We start from the raw sequence: 17,979 nt of genomic DNA on the forward strand, positions 1-17,979 counted from the left end.
ACTGAACGTTTGCTAACCCCTCGCTCCTCGCCAGCTCCGCCCTCTCGTCCGAGTATGGCCACTTCTGCTCCAGAGAGCGGAGGTCATTCCACCTGAGCGTCTGACAGGAACACAAAAAGCATCGGACAGCTTGTTTCCTTTAGGATCAGCTCTTATTTTATCTGACTGTGTCCTCCATGCTGTCTTTGTCTCCAGGCGCTGTCCGTCGTCCTCTGAGGCCGTCAGCTCCCAGCAGCATGTGGGGTCATCATCCGGTCCACCCAGCAGCCCATCAGAAACACCTCCCTGCAGCTCCTCCGATGAAGAAGACCACACCAGCACCAACGGGTCCAGAGGAGACCCAGAGACGACGGATCCAGTCCCTGGTTCTGACTCTGGTTCACCCGACGCTCCTGAGCAGGATCCCAGCCTTGGGTCCAAAGGGGATCCTCCTGATCGCTCTTTCTCCACCCTGGTAGCCTCCATCACCTGCTCCTCCAGCGGCTCCACAGCCAGCCTGCATGTAGAGCTGAAGGAGGAGCAGTCTGCAGGTAGAACCACCTGCCACGTCTCCCTGCAGGACAGCAGCGCCTCAGTGTGGAGGGGCTCCAAGAAGTTCAGGTTCACCCGGCAGCTGAGTGTTGGAGGGGTGGGCTCCTCTGCGGGGGACCAGCAGAGCCAGAACTACAACCCGTTCCCCAGCAGGAAGACCCGGAGGGTCTCTGAGGCGGCCCGGAGGCTGGGGATGTACTCGTCCTTCTGAGAAGACTCATTGGGCGCACAGCCGGTCACGAACACGATACAGTTTGAGTTGGTTTTATTTGACCTGAGACGCTTTAATGAAAGGCTTTATTACAGCACAGCATCACCTGTTGGTTTGGGGACTAGACAGTACGAAGCACAAAGGGTGAGTAAGTGGTAGATACAAAATAAGTAACAATGGAAAGATCCAACAAATGTTTAGATAAAATGCAGATAAAGTGTCGTGAAAAGGAGCAGGATAAAATATTTCAAAAAGTCATGAGTTGTGTTTTTTGTATATATATATAATTTTCTTGCCTTTCCGTATTTGAGATCCAAACGGTCATGCAGGAAATTTGACCCTCTAGCGGCACTGTACTAGATCAAAGATCGTCTATATTTGCGAAGACACGTCTCTTAGCTGTGACGCATCCGCCGAGCGTAGCGCTTGATTCTGTCTGACGTAGGTGACGTTAACCGGATCATGAAATATGGTCAGAGTGACACCTCCTGCTCTCTTTCGACACCTCCTTCCCAGAAACGACAGATACACAAAAACAACATCATCGAGAGGAGGAAGCGGACTGTTAGCGCGGATTGAACTCATAATTCTGCCTGAGGAGCTCACTGTCAGCGTGTCCTTTAACATAAAGGTAAGTTACAGAAAGATTGGACAGCGTCTGGTGGCGGATATAAGAAATATAAAGCGAGAAAAAGCTCTGAAAACATGATGAGTAACGTCAGCTAGCCCAGCTGTAACGTTAGTGTCACCAAATATTCGCCTTTATTAGCCTTTAAAATCAGACAGAAGAGCCTCACTGAGGCTTAAGTCGTTGATTTCTCTTTTTACACGTTAAGTTAAATGTCAGCGAGCAACAATTAAAGTAACTGTGTAGCAGCCATGCTAGGTTTCTCTGTTTAATACATGAATTACTATTACTCACTGTGAGGGAACACCAGAGTAACAGAAAACAATTTGGCTAGCTATCTGATTTTGAAAATAAATGAGATATCAGACAGTTTGTGGTTCAAGCTGTTTAAATCTTCAGCTGTGGACGTCAAGGTCAAAAATTGATGTTCTAATTGTAAAGTTTTCCTCCTGTCCAAACGGAGATTAAAAAGGTAACGCCATAGTGCTGTGCAGCAGAGTTCATGACATTCCCACTTTTAGTCCCCTAAGTTCTACTAACACTGCGTCCTACATTTCCCATAATGCAACTGACTGGGTTTTCTTTTGACTCTGCCTGAAACCACTGTAATGTGATGAGTAATTTTCCATCAGTAGTTCACATTATGTTGGTGTGCTTTGGCCTCTGTAAGGCTCGTGATGTGTTCCTGCTGACGCTCTGGGGGAACCTTTAATGTTTCACTGAGCTCCACCCAGCCGGGGAACTCCGCAGGCAGCTTTCACTTTCTTACCTCCCCCCGCGTGTGTCCTGTCCCCGGTTGTCCTCAGAGACGATGGCGGAGCAGAACATGGAGGCGAAGCTGAAGACGTGGCTGAAGCAGGAGAAGATCCAGCTGTGGAACCCTCCGTACACCGACGACAACAACCAGCCAGGGCAGCAGCACATGCAGGTCAGCATGAGGAGGAGGAAGTACCATCAGATCAGACTGATGTCATGTTAAAGTAACAGCTCCTCTGTAGGGATCCTTTCTGTCATGTTGTCACACACTTAGAATAACAATCTGAGCCTGTCAGTGGAAACTACAAGAACTTTTAGTGGACGACCTTTGACCCATCAAGGATTATGTTGTAGCCATTACAGCCTGTTTCACTGCTGCAGGATGAACACATCTACTGGAAGGTTTAGACCCTGAAACAACTTGAACTTGAATTCTCCTCCTTTTTAAACAGAGTTTCATGTGAAGAAGAATGTAAGTGAATAATGGCGCACACATAAACTTGGTTTGCAGGACTGCTCACAGACCAAAGAAAAAGACACATTAAATAAGAACAACAGCTTCCTGCAGACACATGTTGTCTCTGATAACTTACTCTTTGTTGAAATAGTCACGTTTGTACTCGTTACTGTTCAACTGTATTATTGAGGAATCAAGTACAAGTCACAAGAACAGAAGGAAGTGACATCCTTTAAGGAGTATCTATAATAAGTGTATAACAGGTTTTTTTCTCTCCCTGCTCGTCTGTCTGACTTTTGCTGTGACTCTCAGGAGCTGGCCGAGCGCTACGCCCCTCTAATGTGCCTGCCGGTGCAGGAGGTAGGGGGCGCTCTGGAGTCGATCCGAGTGCAGGCGGTGAAGAGAGGGAAAGGAAACGTGACGTTCAGGCAGACTAACGTGGCCACGCTGGAGCTGCTGCTGCCCAGAGACAGCAAGAAGGTGGAGACACGGCCGCTCACCCGCCCGCTTGTCAAAGTGGTGCAAAAGTTGTTTTTGGGATTCTGTTCAGGCTCCGGCGGCACGGTGGTGCAGTGGTTAGCTCTGTCGCCTCACTGCTAGAAGGTTCCTGGTTTGAATTCCGGTTCAGACGTAGGGGGCCTTTCTGTGTGGAGTCTGCATGTTCTCCCCGTGCATGCGTGGAGCACGGGGAGAACATGCAAACACGAGTGGTCGTGAATGTCCTGCTGAGTGAACCACAGACAGATTGAGTAAATGATGTAAACACGCCTGAAACAGGAAGTGATAGATGACAGGTAATCTATTTGTTTTATTCAGGATCCAAAGACAAAGAACCACCTGGAGACGAGGCTGGACGTGTTGGTTCAGGAGGTGGTGGACAGGTACACACACACACACACACACACACACACACACACACACACACACACGTGATGTTGATGTTGAGAGCGTTTGTTTTCCTGCTGCAGGATTGCAGATGAGTTCGGACTGAAACACATCAAACTGATCCTCAACGGGAAAACTCTGTGTGTAGGTGAGTCCAGAGCGATGCAGGTCATTAACAAAGTCATTAACAAAGGAGCAGAAGCACTGACGGGACGTGTTGTCTTTAGAGGACCATTCTGTGTTTCAAACAGTAACACTATTCGTCCACATTTCAGACCAGCGTCTGGACGAGCAGGGTGTGAAGAACCACAGCAAGATGATGGTGCTGAAGGTGAGCGACGCCGAGTGGAAGCAACAGCTGAGCGAGGACGAGGAGAAGAAGAAGAACCAGAACGAGAGCATCCAGAGGACCCAGAAAGGTTTCCAGATCCTGTCAGAGAGAGGTGCAGTCTGCCTGTCTGCCTGTCTGTCTGTCTGTCTGCCTGTCTGTCTGCCTGTCTGCCTGTCTGCTTGTCTGTCTGCCTCAACATGCGAGTCCCTGCTGTAGCTGTAATCCTCGTCTCGCTGTGACTCTGTTTTCAGACGGCAGTGAAGACACCACTCCTTTCCTGGAGATCGCTGACCAGAGAGGAAACCCGCTGAAGATCCCGCACACGGAGAAGAAGGTGTGAACATGACGTGAACATGACGTGAACATGGCGTGAACATGGCGTGAACATGACGTGAACATGGCGTGAACATGACGTGAACATGACGTGAACATGGCGTGAACATGACGTGAACATGGCGTGAACATGACGTGAACATGGCGTGAACATGGCGTGAACATGGCGTGAACATGGCGTGAACATGACGTGAACATGACGTGAACATGGCGTGAACATGGCGTGAACATGGCGTGAACATGACGTGAACATGACGTGAACATGGCGTGAACATGGCGTGAACATGGCGTGAACATGACGTGAACATGACGTGAACATGACGTGAACATGGCGTGAACATTTGTGTGTGTGTGTCGTCAGGCCCTGATCCTGGCTATGGGTTTCCATGAGAAAGGTCGCTCTCTGATGAAGAAGAAGCAGTTTGAGAACGCCCTGTGTCACCTGCTGCAGGCCGACCAACAGTTCAGGTACAAACATCACACCTTACACTCCTTACACACTTACACTGCTCACACCGGCTTACTGTGTCTCACTCAGGGATGGGTATCGTTAACGTCGGGCATTTATCAATACTGCGGTATTTCATAATTCAGCCGCGGGGCCCGTTTAATACCGGGTCTCGGTACCCATCCCTGTCTAAACTTACAGGAATATAAACAGCAGCAGCTTCAGGCTGATCAGACTGGAGGACATGAAGCACCTGAAGATACTCCAGGAGATGAGCACAGACACAGTGTAACACTGCTGGTGTAGGTGGAGAGAGAGCTAGCAGCAGGGCTAGTTAGCCGGGGCTCAGGGGTAGCCAGTTAGCTCGGAGCATCCACAGACCAGGGAGCTTCCAGTTACTTTATTCTGCAGGTAAAAACATCGACCATATAATGCCAGGGCTCAATGGTGCTATGCTCTCTGATCTCACATGAGCAACATGGACGGCGTAACCTGCACCAACCAGTTACTGATGACCGTTCTCTCTTGTGGACGTCGGTCGGAGCAACATATCAGGACTGAGCACAACTCAACTCAGTCAGCGTGAACACCTTGTGCCTGTCTGTGTGTGTGTGTGTGTGTGTGTGTGCAGTAAGTGCGGCTCGGCTCTGCTCGGCTCGGTGGATAACTTCGCCGTCCTGCAGCTGGACATCGTGTGGTGTTACCGAGCTCTGGAGGCTCTGTCCTGTCTGGACGACGGGAAGAGTCGACTGCAGAGAGCCGAGGACTGTTTCCTGCAGTGTTACGGAGAGCAGCAACAGAGGCTGCTCATGATCAAGGTGAGGCGGCACACACGCACACACGCACACACACACACACACACAGGTTCAAATGTCCCGGCCTGTCCGACCGGCCACAACCAAAGGAAATTCAATCAGAAAGTGTGAGACAGTGAAGAAACGCACACAGAGGAGAGTTCTGCTTCACAGTGACTTGTTAAATACTCTGAGTTAACAAACACTGGCTGTGATTCCACAGCAGCAGACATGACGGGAGCACACACGGACCGGTTTTTATTTAGGAGGATCACACGTACGAGGAATTCATTCTGAAAGACGTGTTCAGGAAATATTCCATCTATAAAGACAATGAATCCAGCAGAGACGTGCTGGGACTGTGCTGCGTTCAGGGACACTGGGACAAAAGAAATGTTTTTATACGTTTCCTTTTTGTAATTTATGGAGTCCCTTTCTACTTGTTTAATGTGTTATTATTATTAATGTGTGTGTGTGTGTGTGTGCGTGCGTGTGTGTGTGTGATGCCAGGGTAACACAGGCAGAGAGCAGGTGTTGTTTCTCCGGCTGTACCTCCTGCAGAGTCTCCTGTCCTTCCTCGAGGGAAACGACGCTCAGGCCCGACACCAGCTGACCAAAGTAAGTCCTCCTGTCCTGCCGCCTCTGCTGCTGGATGTTTAAACGTCATCACTTATATCAACGATTAATTCATGATTAATAACTTTAATTTGTCTTGTTAACTGTGTGTGTGTGTGTGTGTGTGTGTGCGTGTGCGTGTGTGTGTGTGTGTCAGGTGGAGTCTCTGTACAGCCGACTGTGTCCGGACTCTGAGAAAATGGCACAGCTGATGGCGCTGGGTTTCACGGAGAGAGAAGCTCGGCTCGGCCTCAGAGCCTGTCAGGGAGACCTGCAGGAGGCCGCCATCCACATCAGCAACCAGAGACAGGTGACACACACACACACACGCACACACACGCGCACACGCGCACACGCACACACGCACACACACACACACACACACACACACACACACTCAACAATAACTGGTCACCCCAGAGGTCTTTACTGTAGAACGACTTCATTGTATCCACGATGTCTTTGGGTTACCTGGCTTCACTGAGCCTCACACTCCACCTGGTTATCACCTCGTGACTCCACCCACAGAGTCCTGATCTAACAGGGGCGTGTCATATAAAAGGGGCGGAGTTTGCAGCATATGGACACACAAGTACAGTGAGGACAACAAGTGGACACATTTTCAGAAAGCGTGGAGGAGCTGTAGGAGGAGACACACAGGAGTCAGCGCTGTGCTTGTGTGTGTTGATCAGGAGCGAGAGGAGCTGAGGCAGAGGGAGAGGCAGAGGAGGAGCAGGAGGATGGAGGTCATCTCCACCCTCACCGAGCTCGGCTTCTCCCGGAGAGACGCCGCCAGAGCTCTGCACCACGCCGACGGAGACGTGGACAAAGCTTACGGAGTCAGTACCTGTCTGTCCCTCTGAGCCCGTCTGTCTGTCCCTCTGAGAGTTTCTGTCTGTCCCTCTGAGCCTGTCTGTCTGTCCCTCTGAGCCTGTCCGTCCCTCTGAGCCTGTCTGTCCCTCTGAGCCTGTCTGTCTGTCCCTCTGAGCCTGTCTGTCCCTCTGAGCCTGTCTGTCTGTCCCTTTGAGCCCGTCTGTCTGTCCCTCTGAGAGTTTCTGTCTGTCCCTCTGAGCCTGTCTGTCTGTCCCTCTGAGCCTGTCTGTCCCTCTGAGCCTGTCTGTCTGTCCCTCTGAGCCTGTCTGTCTGTCTCTCTGAGCCTGTCTGTCTGTCTGTCCCTCTGAGAGTTTCTGTCTGTCCCTCTGAGCCTGTCTGTCTGTCTGTCCCTCTGAGCCTGTCTGTCTGTCCCTCTGAGCGTGTCTGTCTGTCTGTCTGTCCCTCTGAGCCTGTCTGTCTGTCCCTCTGAGCCTGTCCGTCCCTCTGAGCCTGTCTGTCTGTCCCTCTGAGCCTGTCTGTCTGTCTGTCCCTCTGAGCCTGTCTGTCTGTCTGTCTCTCTGAGCCTGTCTGTCTGTCTGTCTGTCTGTCTGTCTGTCTGTCTGTCTGTCCCTCTGAGCCTGTCTGTCTGTCTGTCCCTCTGAGCCTTTCTGTCTGTCCCTCTGAGCCTGTCTGTCTGTCTGTCCCTCTGAGCCTGTCTGTCCGTCCCTCTGAGCCTGTCTGTCCCTCTGAGCCTGTCTGTCTGTCCCTCTGAGCCTGTCTGTCCGTCCCTCTGAGCGTGTCTGTCTGTCTGTCCCTCTGAGCGTGTCTGTCTGTCTGTCTGTCCCTCTGAGCGTGTCTGTCTGTCTGTCTGTCCCTCTGAGCCTGTCTGTCTGTCTGTCCCTCTGAGCGTGTCTGTCTGTCTGTCTGTCCCTCTGAGCCTGTCCGTCCCTCTGAGCCTGTCTGTCTGTCTGTCTGTCTGTCCCTCTGAGCCTGTCTGTCTGTCTGTCCCTCTGAGCCTTTCTGTCTGTCCCTCTTAGCCTGTCTGTCCCTCTGAGCCTGTCTGTCCATCCCTCTGAGCCTGTCTGTCCCTCTGAGCCTGTCTGTCTGTCCTCAGATCCTCCTGGACTCCAGCCAAGCGTCTCAGATGACCAATAACAACACAGAGGGGGCGGGCAGTCCGGAGAGGGTGGAGCAGGTACGACCTCCTGGTGTTCATGTCTGAAGTGACTGTGTTTCATTCCACAGAGTCAGGCGAAGACGCCCCCTCACAGGTGGTACAGGTGTTTTTACTCCCAGAGGGCAAACAGAATTTAAAGGCGTGTAACCTGACACGTTGTTGTTCTGGGGGTTCTAGCAGGTAAAATAAGTCAGAACCGATGCAGGTCGGTTCTCCTGCAGGTGTTTCTGGTTTGTTGACAGTAGCCCCGCCCCCTCTGTGTCCCTGCAGCTGTTGTACCTGGGGTTTGACAGGGAGGCGTCTGAGGCAGCTCTTAGACTGACGGGTGGAGACGTCCAATCAGCCACTCAGCTGCTGCTGGACAATCAGGGAGTCCTCTCCCCGGAGCTCCTCTCTGCGTCCCCACCATCCTCCTCCTCCCCCTCCCCCTCCTCTGAGGAGCCCAGCACCTCCTCCAACTCCACAGGTAAGACACACCTGAATCCAGGTGACGTGTAGTTACACTGTATCTGTGTGAGACTTCAGGGGAGTTCAGTCTTCACTTGATCTCATTCAGGAGAAACGTCCCGCTCTCTCTTTAGTATCAGAGTGATTCATTCATGTAACACATGCAGACTAAAATCACAGTATGCATCCACGAGCTCACATGCTAACAAATGCTAACAAAACACCTGCAGCTAGCTATGTTAGCACCCCCTGTCTGCCAAAGAGGAAACGGTCTCAAACTGAATTAGCAGGTCAGATCATCATTTAAGCTAACAAAGATCACAGCAGGCCTAGCATAGCTTAGCTTCAGCTAGATCACAGCAGGCCTAGCATAGCTTAGCTTCAGCTAGATCACAGCAGGCCTAGCATAGCTTAGCTTCAGCTAACAAAGATCACAGCAGGCCTAGCATAGCTTAGCTACAGCTAACAAAGATCACAGCAGGCCTAGCATAGCTTAGCTTCAGCTAGATCATAGCAGGTCTGGCATAGCTTAGCTTCAGCTAACAAAGATCACAACAGGCCTAGCATAGCTTAGCTTCAGCTAGATCACAGCAGGCCTAGCATAGCTTAGCTTCAGCTAACAAAGATCACAGCAGGCCTAGCATAGCTTAGCTTCAGCTAACAAAGATCACAGCAGGCCTAGTTTAAATAACTTTGTCGTGTTTCAGCAGCTTTGAAGTCTTCGGTTGTCATCAGACCAAAGCGACGAGGAGGAACTTTCACACCAAAGTCAGTTTCAAACCTCGAGCTAGGACTGCAGCTGTTTCACACGTGAGAGTTTCTAATGTGACGGGTTTCTAAAGCGTTAGGAACCAATGTGCTCAGAGCTGAGAGCCACAGACAGGAAGTCAGGAAGTATGTAGAGACGCACTGACGTGTTGTTGGTCTGCGAGAGTAAAGAACCCTCTGAGGAGGTAACCCGTGTTTCTCCTCCTGTGGTCTCAGCCGACAGCGAGCTGGTGAACGAGGTGTTGGAGGACATCTCTCGCCACGAGGAGGACTACCTCGACCTGACGCTGGAGGAGGAGAGCCAGCTCATCGCCAACATGAAGACCTACCTGAGCCGAGGGCCCACACACACTGTGTGACACACACACACACACACACACACACACACACACACACAGGCAGAGTGCTTTACTTCCTCTGTTAGCCATTTAAAGCAGTGAATGTTATTTTCAGCCATAAGTTAAACCAGAACATGAACACTGCAGTGTGCCTCCTCAGCAATAATTCAGCGGAGCTCATAGATTCTCGTTCACACTGACCTGTCTGCAGTTTAAGTTGTTAAAACTGTTCAATCATTGGTTGTGAAGACGACTTTTTCTGATGTGTTACCTTTGGAACAAACCAAAGGCACCTGTTTGTGTTCAGGAAACCGTTTTGTTGTTGTTCTGACAACAGTACGTTTTGTGTTTGTGTCATGGAGGCAGGTCGTTAATCAGTTTTTATTTACATTTATTTCATGTCAGAGTTGATTGTCTCATGTGGGCGGAGCCAATAAACAAGATGAAGGTTGATGTGTCTGTCTGGTTCATGGTGATGATGTAACGCTCCGTCTGTACGTCGAGACGAGGCGACATATCAACACACTCTGACTGACTTCCTCTCACTGCCAGCTGTTCTCTGTTTGTCCATCACTGTCATCACGCACCGACCACGTCTACACGCACTAAATATTCTGAGTCCGATTCATGACGTGTTCTCAAACTGAGAAACTCCACCGTCCTCATTAGTTGCTGGAGTCTGTAATGCCCATAAAAGGGCATGAGACTGCAGGGCCGCGTGCACACAGGTATGATGATTTAGCCGGCAGCATGGTCACTGTTATTTTGTTACAGCTTCTTTTACGACAGTGACCTTACTTTACCCAGCGATAAAGCCCGTCATGCCATGTCACCGAGGTACACGTGTTGCTTATAGCTGTAATAGGTAACTGCTAGCTTGCCGCTAACCTTCTTGTGAACACATAGAGGATGACTTTAACTTCACTACCTCACTTTTTTGTTTTTAGAATGACATGTTAGGTAGTGCCTCAATAATTACTATTAATATAACAGAGCCCTGATAACATAACACACAGGGGCATGGATAGACGAGCATACCAGACTTCAGTCAAAACTTTGGCTATTTAACGTCAAACTGTCTTTATTGTCTACACATACCAGCTACGCTCCTCTTCTTTCTTTCCCTTTTTTATGCGTTAGAAGAAATAATTCGGTGTAGTATCAGCCATGATGTTTGCGTTCTTTTGTTACCTACTGTGTTCATGATCAGCTGTTTGTCAAAGCGCTCTGTAACTGTTGTTTTTAAAGGTGCTATATAAATACAATTAATGTTAACAATTAATCATGAACTGTTTCCTCTGTCGGGCTGTGAAACACGGACAGCTGGAGGATAACGCAAACGCTTACTTTGTGTTTTCACATGCAGGACTCTCTATGAGTGTCTAAGGTTCATGTTTGTTGTTGCCTCGTGTACAGCACCACTGAAAATAGCCACACTGTCCCTTTAATGTCGGCCCTATGACACTGAGAGGAAAGAGATGGAGAGACAAGTTGTGCAGGTGAGTAGCAGGAGCTGAGCTGGTGAGTACGATGAGTAAACGCTCATGTATGTGTCCTGACCAAGCGGCAAAAATGAAGCCAATGCGGAAGTGCAAAAAACTACAGTTCCTCGAGTGGCCACTTGAGGCTCCAGAAAACAAGAAATAACATTACAGCAGAAATAAACATGTTCACAGCCTGGTACAAAAAACGGTTTTGTTATAGATAGCTGATTTTATTGTTCAGGATAACTGTACGGGGGGTGAATTTTCTTATAACACATCCGTTTTAATTATATTAAGCCTTAAATCATAGGGGCCGGATCACTTGATTGACAGGTGGATCCTGCTGGCTGTCTGCTGGACGTCAACACAGACACAGACACTGAGTTTAACTTCACCTGTTTGTGTTGTTGGAGACTTTTGGGGATTTTTTCATTCAACGTTTGGACAAATAATCTCTCTGTGGGATTTATGGAACTTTATGGCTGTGCAAGAAGTCTGAGCTCCAGCTTTATGGTGAGTTAAATGTTAGTGTTACTGTATTGAAATATTTTTCGCACTAAGTAGCAGGTATACTGTGCTACCTTTAGCTGCTTGTTAGCCTGTGCAGTGTTTATCAAACATTTATTTAATCGTTGGCCAGTAAACAGGAGTCAGGAGTTAAAGAGATTACAGCGGACTGCAGTGATGAAGAGACCGGTTCTTTTCAGTTTCCCGTTACGTGTCGGCTCGCCGCTCTCTCACCGGGCGAGCGAGCAGCGAGTCCGCTTCTTCTTTAGTCTGATAACTAAACACCTGCAGTCAGTCACCGACAGAATCTCCTCCTGGGAAAGTCAAACCAGCTCATTCATCATTTATACAGTCTATGGATAATAACTGCTAGCTACGCTGAGGAGCATATAGCCTAGCTTCATAGCCGTAGCTGGCTGATTCATGCGGCCCGCCCATAGAGCTCAGCCATAGGCTGTAGCTCGGTCGTGCTCCGCCTCTTTGCCCGTCTCTGGATTAGCCGGCTCTGGCATTATTTATACAGTCTATGGTCCTGACACGTTAGGATCAGATGTCTCTATGGTCCCTTTCCTTTCCTGGCTCCGTAAATACAGCCAATCAGATGTGACTGTAGTGACTAGCCCCGCCCACATCTCAAAGCGGCACTTCTTTATCAGCTGAAGTTGTAAGCTGGCTCAGTGATGGCTGAGGTCTGTTTTCACCCTGAGGACACACCCACTGTCTGTCACATCCAATAGAAAGGGTTCATCCTTTGGCAACTGACCCTCATCACGCCTCCTCCTCACTGAGCAGAACGTCTCTAAAGAACGAGAGCCTTCAGGTGAGTCGGCCCGCCGACTCATCTCTAACAAAACAACACACACACACAGTGTTTGATAAAAAACCTGCTTTCTTATCTCAGTCTGGGTTTCTTTATTGTACATGATCACAGAGGAGGTACAGGTCAGAGGTGAGGGGGAGTCGGGGGGTCAGAGGGGGAGCTTTAGAAGTAGTTGACGACCCTGCGGATGGACTGGATGTTGGGGTTCTGGGCCTGCCACTCGTTATGGCTGCAGTAGTCTCCACGCTCCACGATGTACATGCGGCCGCGGAAGTTTGGCTCCTCGTACATCACCCAGCTGACGGTGGAGACAAGAAACAAGACGGACGAACAACTGCTTTAATAAACGTGTTAAACGTGGTTTCAGGGCTAAAACAGATTCTGCTGCCTTGTTCTGTCTTTAATGTCAGAACACACAATTGTTTGGTCCCATGAACAGTCCAGAGGTTGAACATGGTAATGACCTGGCTGTTAGACAGTGATTATTCTACATGTGGGTCACTTTGTCCTGATCAAAGAAGAGTCAAATCATCTGGTTCGTCCTCTGAGGAGCAGGAACAGTAGATCTGATCAGTCTTGATATCTAGCACTGGACCGCTGAGTCGATGGAGGACACAGAAACATCAGTAAAGCTGTGTGTGGAACTCACGCGCCGTCTCCGTAGACCTTGACGGAGTTGATGCAGTTCTTGGAGAGTCCGCGGCTCTGCAGGAAGGGGACGTCCTCGCAGATCTCCACACACTGGCCGGAGAAGTTACAGGCCTCGAACAGCTCGATGCGGTAGTGCTCTCCGTGCTGACGGATGGACGGAAGGAGAGGAGGACAGAGAGAAAACACGGAGAGAGTCAGGATTCAAAAGAGAAGTGGTTCCTTCCGAGGACAAACCTTTTCAACATTATCTGATGTGTAAAAGTTTTCTCCCGTCGAGCTGGGACTCCATGTCTCTGAGTCTGATCAGTTAATGTGTCCCCATGCAGAGCCAGCTCCCAGTGGCCGGGGCTTCCTGTGTACAGGGCCCAGACTGTTGTGCTCGTTCTCGCTAAAGCAACAGAAAACAGACTTTTTCAAACTTTACATGAACCCTGGACCTCTGCAAAGTTTGATTCCTGCATTCTGCAAAGAACCAGAGATTTAGAAAAAAGAAAAAGGTGCAAAACCTACAAAAAAAACCATCGTAACATCTTAAAGCTTCGTCCGCTTGGAAGCACGAAACTAACAGTTGGAGTGTGCTCGGTTTCATGAGTGAGGATTCAATCTATCAAACAGTTCTTCATTGGATCCATTGATCTGGTTCATGACACCGTGAACAAACGTGAAGTGACAAACAATCTGCTCACGAACCGAACAAAGAGATGGAGGCTAAAGATTTAAGGACAGAAACCCGCTCAGCAGGTTTACCATGCGGATGGGCTTGCAGGATCCCATGTGGTCGTTGTGGGAGTTCCACCTCTGGAATTCTGGGTACTCTCCGTGCTCCAGGATGTACTGCTGGCCCTTGAAGTCGGGGTGGTCGAAGCATATCCAGGCTCCGCTCTCCACACGGATAGAGTTCACCCTGAGAGGACACAGAGTGAGTGCATCAATACAACTTCACATTGATGCCTCTGTAAGGAGGCGTTTAATGTGGAAAACAACAGGAGGATTTAACAGATCAATCAGGAGCTCAGCGAACACTGAAATGATCTGTAAATAACATGTGATCATCGTATGGAAGTAACTCCTCAACGTGTCCCGGTGTCTTTCAACTTCTATCAGAGCAGAAAAGTCGTCAGGTTGAAGAGGACGGGGTCACCTGTTCATGAAGCCGCGGTCCTGGAAGTTATCACAGTCACCTCTGACCTCCAGCTTCCTGCCGGTGAAGCATTTCCCCTCGTAGAAGGTAATCTGCAGGAAGAGATGAACATCATGAATCTGTCAGCATCGAACACGTTGTCCCCCCGAGGCTGGGGGGGGTTAGTCGTCAGTGATAAACAGTGAAGCTTTATTATGTGACTGCATGTAACGTCAGATGTCGTAGGAGGTCTGCTGAGTGTAAATAAAAGGTGTGCCGCTGAGCAGCTGTCAACACGCCCAGCAGAAGATTACAGAGAGACTCTTTAACCTGAAGCCGGTCAGTCAGAAAATACAGACGAGTCACACCTTCATCGCCATGTTGGAGACTCATCTTACCGTGAACCTGAGAGATGAACTCTCATTATTAAAGCGCTTAAACAATCAGCTCAGCAACAAGCAGCAAGAGCCACAACGACCTGTTCACTTCAGCAAACCACACCGAGCTGTGTTTCCATGGAAGGATCAGAACAGGACTTTATGCACAAGCTGAGCCAAACATCCTGGAGACTGTCAATCATCTCCTCCTCACTATAAACTTTGTGAGGGATAAATAAAACCTGCAGATGATTGAGGCTTTGCTGCGGCTGCAGCAGCAACATCATCTCACCAGACTCCATTCAGAAACCCAGAGATTTAAACTCTGTGCTAACTGTCAGCGCAGTGCAGCGTCACTCAGATGTTTACATCTGAATTTGACCTAAACTCGTGAAATCTGTCCCGAGCACAGACTCTCTTTTAGAGCCTGGGGTTTCTGTGGCCGTCTCTGACAGCACGCCGGTGATCTCTGACCTCTGCTGCGGCCACGATTTAACCTCCAAAGGATCCACGAGAAGCTGCTGCCGCCGTGTTACTCACCTTTCCAGAGTACTGTGACATTTTGCCCACTGGATGTTGTCCAATCTGGCCCACAACCACACACACAGTGTAACAGAGAAAAAGTTGGACACCCCAATATATACGGCAGGGGGGCGAGCGAGGGGCGAGCGAGGGCGAGGTCCCGGCCGGCCGGACAAAAGACGAGGCCTTAAAGGTTTCTGCTGCCTCGACGCTTTCCCTTCATCCTGATGTCTCTGCTGATTCTGCTGTGTGTGTGTGTGTGTGTGTGTGTGTGTGTTCTGACTCAATAGAATGTGCTTGGCCTGAGCTTTGCAGGGTCGATGATACTGCACATGCCGAGCTTCTATAGAGGCGGGCTGAAAGGATGTCAGAGTGTCTGAGTACAGACACAACATTCACACACGTTCAGACACACATCTTACAGACAAAGAGACGAACACTAAACGAGCCCCTCCCCCTCCACTGCTGAAGAGCTCCAGCTGCTAAAAGTGACAGTTTGAACTCAGGTCATAAAAGATACTTCCTGTCTCCAGAGCAGAGCAAATGGTCTCATTCACCTCGGCTCAAAACAGCAGAATGAACGTTAACACAACACTGACAAACTTACCTCGTTAGCAAACAGTTGCTGGTGTCCACGTCCTGCAGGTCCAGCAGCACCATCATTAGCTCTGTGTTTGGTCTCCACCACCTCCAGAGGGGATTCTCTCTCTGAAGCTGCTAAATGCTAACCCTAGTGCTCCTCTTTGTTCACCAGCTGTGATCAGCCGAGTCGCATGAAGACTGCAAACATTCAGCTCACTGCGACTCCAGAGAGTAAAGTCCAGAGTTTTTATTTTACGTCTTTTTGCTGGAGCTCGAGGAGCGTGGCGTACTCAGAGAGCGCCTTCTGACCGAGTCAGAAGAACCGCTCTTCTCATCACTCCGGCCCCCCGTCGTCTCTGCAGTCCTGACTCCCTGCATGGGCCGCCACAATGACATCACTGTATGACGAACAGTGAACGAGCTAACGAGCAGGTACGGTGAGCACACACACAGAGCTGCCAATCAGTGCTAACATACCAATAAAATAAAGAGTGTATCAACAGTGTGTGAGACGTGTTGGACGGTCTGTTCGTCCAATAAAGCGCACACACAGATTATCTGTCTGATATTTACATGAACAAATCTCCAAAAGGCTCCAACAGCACAAACACGGCCCAGAGGTTACGTTCAGTGACTGAGTTAGCTGAGGGGACACCTAGCAGACAGCTAGCAGCTCCCAGCTGTCACTCAAAGAGGCCACGCCCCTAATGCTGCATCACTGTAAGCCTTAATATAATGTAAACAGGTGAGCTGTATAAAGATTCTCCCCGTACAGTTGTCATGAAGAGAGAAATGAGCTATAGAGACCCAAACTGTTTTTTGTACCAGGCTGTAAACATGTTTATTTCTGCTGCAGAGTTTTCATGTTTAATAATCGTGTATCTGACGTTTTAAGTTTTGATTTTAAACTGGGTGACATCAACATGAACCTGGAGAACAGTAACTGTTCGATGTGTCGTGAGCGAGCAGTAAGAGACAGCCTCCAGGTTTCTACGAGTCGTTCAGTAAGGTCACCTCTCACTGATCACGTTACACACGCTTTCACTGCTCTTCACTCATTCGTACATGAAGTCAGTCTGTTCCAAAGGGGGTGATGCTGCGAAGAAGAATGAAGCCTTGGAGAGTGGTCACACCATGGGAAACATGAGACTCACTCTGAGCCTCACTGTTCAGTCACAGGACAAATCTACACAACCAGGATCTCTGCTCATAAATCATCTGGTGTCATGTGACCAAGGTGGCTCCAATTCAGCAGGTCAAAGGTTGTCCTAAAGCTGGTCATGTGATGTCAGGCAGCGAGAACAGGTGAGAGTAAATGAGCTTTTAGCAGCTTACAGCATGTTAGCAGATCCACTGCTTCCACCGATCTGATGAAGTGAATCACTAAGTTCAGATTTTAGATTCATTGTTCTGCTCAGTTATCAACAAGAACACACATGTACACCACAGAGGTATTATTCTGTGTGGGTCTACACCACGTGCAGTCACAGACAGTAAGCTTGTGTTGGCACACTGGGTTGGTTGTTACCTGAATGTAACCTGTAACCAAAGCTGTTGAATGAATGTGGCCACTCTCTAACTTCACAGAGATCAGACGGAGTCTTTGGGTCACGGAGAGACAGACGGGGCGACAGACGGGGCGACGGCTCTCAGCTGCAGTCGCTCTCTCTTATAGCTGTCTGTCTGTTCACAGGGCTTTCTCAACAAGCTGTGCAGCAAGAGTCCTGACCAAAGACATCCGAGCACAGGACTCCAGTTCTAACGTCCTCACACAGGCTGTTACACCTCTGATATGCTCGTGACACATGACCCATGACCCATCCAGGACCCTGAGGTCGTCTGAGGCCTCGCCTGCGGGCTGTCCCAGGAGTCAGAGCCAATCACGGTGAAGCAGCGTTTTGTTCTCTTGCAGCACAGACCTGGAATCATCTGCCACATGGTGTTAGACGAGCCTCGACTCTGACCGCCTTTAAGTGTGAACTGAAATGATCCGTCACACTGACGGCTGCTAACTTATTATAAACTATTTCAATGATTTGTTTTAACTCTGCACTCTTTGTCTGCACTTTGCTATTTAATGGATGTTAAATCTTTTCCTCCTGTTCTTTATAACTGTACATCTGTGTCTTTAATATCTCATTACTCTGTGAAGCTGAACTGCCTCAGTGAATGAAATGTGCCGCACATATGAAGCTGCCCGGCCAACTCTCTGAAGTCTTACTGTAGAAGCATGAAGATGAGAGCGATGAGACCGATGAGACCGGTGTCCGAGTGACCAAACTCACCCTCACCCTCACCCTCACCCTCTCCGGTCAGAGAATAAATCTGTGATATAAAAAGCAGCCGGAGCACAAACAGGATTTCTGGACATGTTGCCTTCATGT

At 49.3% G+C, this 17,979-nt stretch overlaps 2 protein-coding genes across 2 annotated transcripts; one reads left to right on the top strand and one right to left on the bottom strand.

Annotated features, from left to right (window-relative positions):
• Positions 1-1,278: 1,278 nt before the first annotated feature.
• Positions 1,279-9,985, top strand: nub1 (negative regulator of ubiquitin-like proteins 1). The gene is made up of 15 exons (XM_069667581.1): positions 1,279-1,373; positions 2,177-2,298; positions 2,896-3,063; positions 3,400-3,464; positions 3,552-3,616; positions 3,744-3,911; positions 4,051-4,133; positions 4,494-4,600; positions 5,212-5,398; positions 5,885-5,992; positions 6,147-6,299; positions 6,682-6,828; positions 7,917-7,997; positions 8,250-8,445; positions 9,411-9,985. Exons 2-15 carry the CDS (start codon positions 2,182-2,184, stop codon positions 9,551-9,553), a joined length of 1,788 nt encoding a protein of 595 aa, XP_069523682.1. The 5' UTR covers positions 1,279-1,373; positions 2,177-2,181; the 3' UTR covers positions 9,554-9,985.
• Positions 9,986-12,505: 2,520 nt separating this feature from the next.
• On the bottom strand, positions 12,506-15,052 carry crygn2 (crystallin, gamma N2). The gene is made up of 5 exons (XM_069667586.1): positions 15,032-15,052; positions 14,136-14,227; positions 13,742-13,898; positions 12,993-13,138; positions 12,506-12,641 (listed from the first exon to the last, which is right to left on the bottom strand). Exons 1-5 carry the CDS (start codon positions 15,050-15,052, stop codon positions 12,506-12,508), a joined length of 552 nt encoding a protein of 183 aa, XP_069523687.1.
• Between the last annotated feature and the right edge of the window lie 2,927 nt (positions 15,053-17,979).

This window comes from Semicossyphus pulcher, unplaced genomic scaffold (genome assembly GCF_022749685.1).
Source record: "Semicossyphus pulcher isolate SPU_LCO1_2020_fin unplaced genomic scaffold, fSemPul1.0.p SCAF_18, whole genome shotgun sequence".
In the NCBI taxonomy this organism is placed as follows: domain Eukaryota; kingdom Metazoa; phylum Chordata; class Actinopteri; order Labriformes; family Labridae; genus Semicossyphus; species Semicossyphus pulcher.

What these genes read in the sequence shown, in the direction of transcription:
- nub1 (XM_069667581.1), top strand. Translation starts at nt 2,182, where the DNA reads ATGGCGGAGCAGAACATGGAGGCGAAGCTGAAGACGTGGCTGAAGCAG. An exon ending in CAGGGCAGCAGCACATGCAG is followed by an intron (nt 2,299 to 2,895) that starts GTCAGCATGAGG and finishes TGTGACTCTCAG; the next exon opens with GAGCTGGCCGAGCGCTACGC. An exon ending in GTTCAGGAGGTGGTGGACAG is followed by an intron (nt 3,465 to 3,551) that starts GTACACACACAC and finishes TTCCTGCTGCAG; the next exon opens with GATTGCAGATGAGTTCGGAC.
- crygn2 (XM_069667586.1), bottom strand. Translation starts at nt 15,052, where the DNA reads ATGTCACAGTACTCTGGAAAG. An exon ending in CCTGCAAGCCCATCCGCATG is followed by an intron (nt 13,139 to 13,741) that starts GTAAACCTGCTG and finishes TCCATCCGTCAG; the next exon opens with CACGGAGAGCACTACCGCAT. An exon ending in AAGGTCTACGGAGACGGCGC is followed by an intron (nt 12,642 to 12,992) that starts GTGAGTTCCACA and finishes CTCCACCGTCAG; the next exon opens with CTGGGTGATGTACGAGGAGC.